Source organism: Silene latifolia, chromosome 9 (genome assembly GCF_048544455.1).
Source record: "Silene latifolia isolate original U9 population chromosome 9, ASM4854445v1, whole genome shotgun sequence".
NCBI classification, from domain to species: domain Eukaryota; kingdom Viridiplantae; phylum Streptophyta; class Magnoliopsida; order Caryophyllales; family Caryophyllaceae; genus Silene; species Silene latifolia.
The window spans coordinates 187,054,158-187,060,214 of NC_133534.1; the positions used below are offsets into that span (position 1 = coordinate 187,054,158).

Here is a 6,057-nt window from a genome sequence, read left to right on the forward strand (position 1 = left end):
CATTTAAGTGGATTTGACCCATTTATCGGAGTTTTACCACTTTAATGAATCGAATTCGGGTAAAATAATTAAAATGGACTAATTTAATCAAATTTCGTCCAAATTAAAAATATTACTTTTACATTTCATTTGACGGGTCAACATTTTGACTTTTGACTTCCGACATGACACGTATACAAATTTTACGTGCCTATAACTTGATATAGTGGTAAAGAGAGTAGGAATTTTCAAAATCAACATTAGGATCATCATGTCATCGTTGAAAAATAGTAAAAATGCCTAGGGAATACAGGGGGTAAAAAAGGAATTTGAGCTTTGAAGGAACCAATATAAAAAGGAATTTGAGCTTTGAAGGAACCAATATAATTCTCCATTTTGCTTCATTTGAAACATAATTTGTATGGTGTTGAATTGGTTGAGTTTTGCTGTGATTTGCTATATTCCTAAGCCTACATTACACTTAGACCTATCTAAAATGTACATGTTTGAGAAACAATGTTTGGAATATGTACAAATACAATTGAAAGAGGAGCAACATTAACAGGGTCACTAGATTTTACAATTGCAGGTTCAAGTACTGGTATATTGCCATTTGAATCAACCTTCAAAACTTTACCATTTAGTAGCATTTTTTGGCTGTTCAAATTCCTGTTTGGAGCTGTTAAGTGGTATTCTTCTCTTGTATTGTCCCTTATTATAGGCATTTTCTCAAACTTTGATCTTCTAGCAACCGGGGACCCTCTGGTTTCTGCTAAGATGCTGCCTCTATCTGTAGATACACTGACTTGAATGTTTGTCTGACCGTCCAGGTTGATTAACAGTAAGGTCATTCCTTGCTGAAACAAACATATATGAGTCTACAGTCTACTTTCTTTCCAAAATGTACTATTTATATATATGGTCTGATACTTACAGATTGCTTTGAGCAATGAGTGTAGGCTCGTAGCGTTTTTATCCCCGAAACACTTGTGGAGAGCACTTGTCTTCCCATCAAACGGTGCCATAGAAGTGCGCTGCATATATGTACTACGAGTTAGCGCTTCTATATCTTATAAGACTTTAGATCATGAGTACACCACACTTAATAAGACTTTACCAGCTAAACTAGCGATGATAATAAAAAAATAAAATATTCCAAGCTTTCCGCTATTACATTACCTGTAATAATCAGGATTAGGAACAAAGGTAGAAGACTTGAGCAGCCCATAATTACCGCCAACCAAACTCTGTCTACAATAAGTTTTGGTGCCAAAAGTAGCAGCCATTCCAAGCTGATCTAAGTACCTGTTTTCAAAAACCCAAATTACATAAGCTTTTGAGTTCACAATGGAAATGGAATGATGAGATAAAGTTTAAGTCGTTGGTAGCGAAGTTTACCAGAAGCTCATCACAAAAGCGTTAGTGACATGATTGTGGCCGCTGTTATAAGCTCCGCCTGCTTCACTAACCCAAGCCACTGCTGAAGTTCCTGAATTTCTAATGGCTTGTTGCAGATTACTGAATGTTGTCGCTTCCTTATCGAGGTAGGACGGGTCCAATATTCGACCCTCAAGGCCATCATCGACTCCTGCAAATAGATATGTATAATTATTTAGAAATGGCTCGTTCAGGTTTGATTGGAGTACATTCATATTCGATTCTATACCTGCACCAAGATTATAGATATGATGGGAAACTGCTTGAAGGGAGTTGGTAGTTTCGGCAATGAATTCAGGGAACCATGTATTATCATAGAACCCTCCAGGGCCTATCACTAGAGGCTTTACTTGAGAATTTACATAAATCCTTTCTACCAGAGTATGCAGAGTTTTCACATCCGAAGCATATTGCTGAGCCGTTACCTTAGCTCCAATACCATTATCGCCACTTAACTCATTTCCTGTCAGCAGTTTCAGAATGGCAGAAGATGAAAAATGTTGGAAAGAATACAGGAAAAGTATGTGAATAATAAATGTAAAGAGACATTCATTGGTTGGGGGGTTTCTGACCTAGCTCCCATCCATGGATACTGTAGCCCTTGTCGACAGTATATCTCAAAAGGGATTCGGCATTCCTGGGATCCCAAGCTCCTGTTGTCCACCCATCTTCTGGGTTCACTGTCCTTCCGGTTAGGGCATTTAAACCGAAAGTTACGACTGCCCTGGCCACAGTAAAACCAATTGACATGTCTAGAATTGAAGCATGAAGATAGAACTTAGAACTTAGAAGCGAGTAAGAAAAGAAGATTAATCTACCCTGTGTGTTTGAAGAACAAGTTGAGGTCATCCCAACGAGACATGGGCAAACAACCTTGTGAAAACCCCAAAAATTGAGAGTTGTCTTTGACAAATGTGTTACAAGGTAGTTGCTCATTCGTCTGGTAGATTAATCTGTCCTGTAATGTTCCACCCATTCTTATTTTCAGCGGCCAAAATGCTGTCATATCATCATTACAACATTCTTCTATTAATAACTGGTTGAATTCCCAAACAAACAACAACTTAAAAGCTAAATCAAAATTAACAGAGATTAAGCTCACCTTTTACTGCATTTAACAGATTAGTATTGTTCAGGTCCTGATAATGTAACACAAACAAGTACTAACATGAGTCACATTTCCTTCATATAAAAAAAAAAACTAATAAAATTTGATAATTAATACAAATAGAAACAAAAGATACATGTCTGGTATGAATCAAATTTTATAAATTTGTCCATAAATAATACTTAGTACGTACCAGATTGAGAAGGGTGTCAGTAGCCCAGGTACAAGTACCATAATCACACTTATCAGGAGGCCACCAATCCAACGTCGCACAAATGAAGTCTTGATCAGTTTGACCAATCTCCACCGTCGAGTTGATCAACACATGGACTTTCCCTTTCTTGGGTGATTCTAATGCACGGTTTAATATTAAATACACTATGCATCCCCATAATAACAAACTACATAACAAATTTATCATTCTTTATCTATCTATTTACTCAACTTCTATATATATATATATATATACATACCAAAATTTTGTGGTTTGGGTTTGTTATATACCACGTTTGTATTTTGCAGTTAGTCTCTTCAAAGACGACGAAATTGTTTTGTATGTGTTAGTTGAGGGGAAGAAATAAAAGTATATAGGAGAATGTTAAGTTATGAAGATGAGTTTATTTAGTGTGGTGATTCGAATTTAGTGACATGTAAATAGGGGAGAAAATTGAGCATAGACAAAAAGCTCCTTCCTACACAATTTCCACCTTTAGAATTTTCTACTATGTGCTTTGTCAATTGTCAATCATGGCTTCTCATGCGTCAATGCCCAACTTCAACTTGCCCATTTTCTCATAACATTATACATTTATACTACTATAAAGACCCTTCACTTTTTATCCCCTTTACGTCACTTTTTTAATAAGTCTTGTTTATAACCGTCTTTTTCAAAAGACCTCTTACAATTCTTCCCCTACTTGCTCCCCTACTTGTAGCTTGTGAGAGGTTTTTTAAAATAATGAAATTATTTTATACTTCAGTAATTAAATGATCTTTCGTTTGATTTTTTAGGCTCGACGCTTTGACCACGTTTCTTTACACTAGTATATTATAATTTTTGTTAAAAATTATTTTTATGAAACATTTTATTTAGCAAATGTAAATAATTTCATATCTTATCATAATGTTTCATAAATTTGTAAATATTTACTATTAAAGTTTCAAATTTTGACCTTAAAAAGTTAAACACAAACATCATATAATTACTAAGGAAGTATTATTATTATCTCGGTCACTCCTCCAGTCCTCCCATCATTGCTCAGAAGTTAGAACCATGCAAAAAGAAAGATGATGAATCAAAAAGGTATTGAGCAGCAAATCAGCATCCTACTTCTTATCAAACAAGTTGCAAATGAAGATTGTCCACATTTTATTTAGGCTTGTAACTTGAAAAAAATAGTTTTGTTTTCGAGAGAACACCTAAACATATGCGTTTTTATATCACACAATTTTTTAAAAAAAGTACTCTCAATTGTTGTCATTTGGTTTTGGCACAAAGACCAAGAAAAGAGGAATGAGCCAATTACTAAATGACAAGTGGAACAAATTGAATGTAAATGATCAAATTACTTATGAAATTCATTCTTAAAATAGAAAGGACAACAAATGACTGAGACACCCTAATATGAAAAAGGACAATAAATAACCGGAATAGAGGGAGTACTCCGTAAAAAGCAAAAGCAATAGAAGGAGTAATATTATCAGTATCAGAATTCTATTTTGGATTGATGAAGTAGGATTGAATCGGTAGTATCGGATCATAGGATCGTAAAATCCTACAAACTCACTAAATACAGTTTTTAATTTGGTAAAAACATAAAATTTAAGATGAAAATACATATTTATTAATATTTATCCATAAATTATTGATTAATAATAATTTTTGTGTCATTGTACAAACATTTTTTTACAACTTACACAAGATTCGGATTTTAAAATGTCATTATATAAAATACATTACATTTCCTAAAACCTAGATCGTAGGATTGTATTATTGATCCTAACTCCAAAAATTTTCAAATGAATAGGATCGTAAGATTCTACAATGATAACAGAATCGTAAGATTTAAGATCAGTTAAACATTTTTGGATCGTAAATTCATAGAATTGTAAAATTGAATCGGAATTCTAATAACAATGACAGAGAATAGGATAGGAAAAAGTAAGAGGATAAGTTGGTAAAGGCCTGGTTAGATGAACACTGGCCATATAAAAGAATTGAAAAGTAGCCCATATGAACCCCCCCTCCATTTTCGTTTACTGGGGTCGGACAAGGATTCCATTTTCTGTTTTACTTTTTTAATACTTTCTAATTCCTACGTTAATCCTTTTGATATGAGTGCTCACATTAACATATTAGGCGAAAATGGTGATTGATCTCCTTTACTTTGAGTTATTGTTAGATTAACTTCTTTAAATTTCAAATATAGTTATTAGGTCCTGTAAATTTGATCAAAAGTGAAATTTAACCAAATTTCTTACTCCATATTTTTTAACCATAATCATAAGATTCACAATAAAACATATCCATTTTATATTCATTTATACAATTTATTAACATATAATAACGCTTATTATAAATTTACACAATAAAACATTTATGCACTTTATTTTACATTTAATAAAATTTACTTGCATGAATTATATAAAATCGGATTTTACACATAAATAAACGAAAATTTCTCATGGTGCCCCATAATTTTGTCAGATTTTCCATGTTACCTCTACTCTTAAGAATCTGCCCATGAAATCCTTAGGGTTCTATTTTTGCGCCCATAGTATCTCTTAATGTAACAGTCGTTAATAAAACGTTAAATTTTGATGTAGTAATAATTAGTAAATTAAAAATTAATAATAAATATTAAATAAAAATAAAAGTTTGAACATATCTCACGACGCCATTGTGCTTTATACATTTTTTTCTCAGATACCCCTAATTTAAGATGTAACAATTTTTCCACTGTATACCTAAATTTATACAATTTTAATTTCCCACTACATTCTTGATTTAAGTGCTGGAATAACTTGATAAGGGGGTCATTTACTATCAGTCTATGGCATATGGATCCTCTCCATTACATCCTCCTCTCCATTACCTATTAATGGGTAGGATTTGATTTGAAGAAAAAATTAACGGTTTAGATTTATCAAGATTGTATAAAAATTGAGGTGGAGATTGAAGTGCCCAAAACTAATATGAGCCCTTTATTTTGTCTCCAAAAGCAATCCGGTCCATTGATAACTAATGGATAGGTAATGGAGAGAAGAGTAATGAAGAGAATCCGGACCGCAGTCTATGTGTCATCTCTATTTACTCTTATTCAACATAAAGATGCCACTTTTATGTTACAATATAAGAGTTTCAACAAAATCTTTCTTTTATCTAACATAGCCATGTTGGACATTTGTCGAGCTTCTTCTACTAAATTAACATAACCCGGTAAGCAAGTATTTATTTTCTACATATACTCTTCTTAAATCTATCAACCTTGTTGATTGTTTGGGTGGTGAGTTGTAATGGTAGAATATAGTGC

At 33.0% G+C, this 6,057-nt stretch overlaps 1 protein-coding gene across 1 annotated transcript; it reads right to left on the bottom strand.

Annotated features, from left to right (window-relative positions):
- Positions 1–401: 401 nt before the first annotated feature.
- On the bottom strand, positions 402–3,147 carry LOC141600293 (heparanase-like protein 3). The gene is made up of 9 exons (XM_074420491.1): positions 2,718–3,147; positions 2,519–2,555; positions 2,235–2,415; positions 1,989–2,140; positions 1,646–1,879; positions 1,378–1,567; positions 1,159–1,284; positions 914–1,013; positions 402–836 (listed from the first exon to the last, which is right to left on the bottom strand). The coding sequence occupies exons 1-9, from the start codon at positions 2,943–2,945 to the stop codon at positions 471–473; spliced, it is 1,614 nt and encodes a 537-aa protein (XP_074276592.1). The 5' UTR covers positions 2,946–3,147; the 3' UTR covers positions 402–470.
- Between the last annotated feature and the right edge of the window lie 2,910 nt (positions 3,148–6,057).

Excerpts from the sequence above, each read along its gene's own strand:
- LOC141600293 (XM_074420491.1), bottom strand. The coding sequence starts at position 2,945 with ATGATAAATTTGTTATGTAGTTTGTTATTATGGGGATGCATAGTGTAT. Across the intron at positions 2,141-2,234 it reads TTGTTCTTCAAACACACAGG|GGCAGTCGTAACTTTCGGTT; the intron begins GTAGATTAATCT and ends TACTGTGGCCAG. Across the intron at positions 1,014-1,158 it reads CCTAATCCTGATTATTACAG|CGCACTTCTATGGCACCGTT; the intron begins GTAATGTAATAG and ends ACATATATGCAG.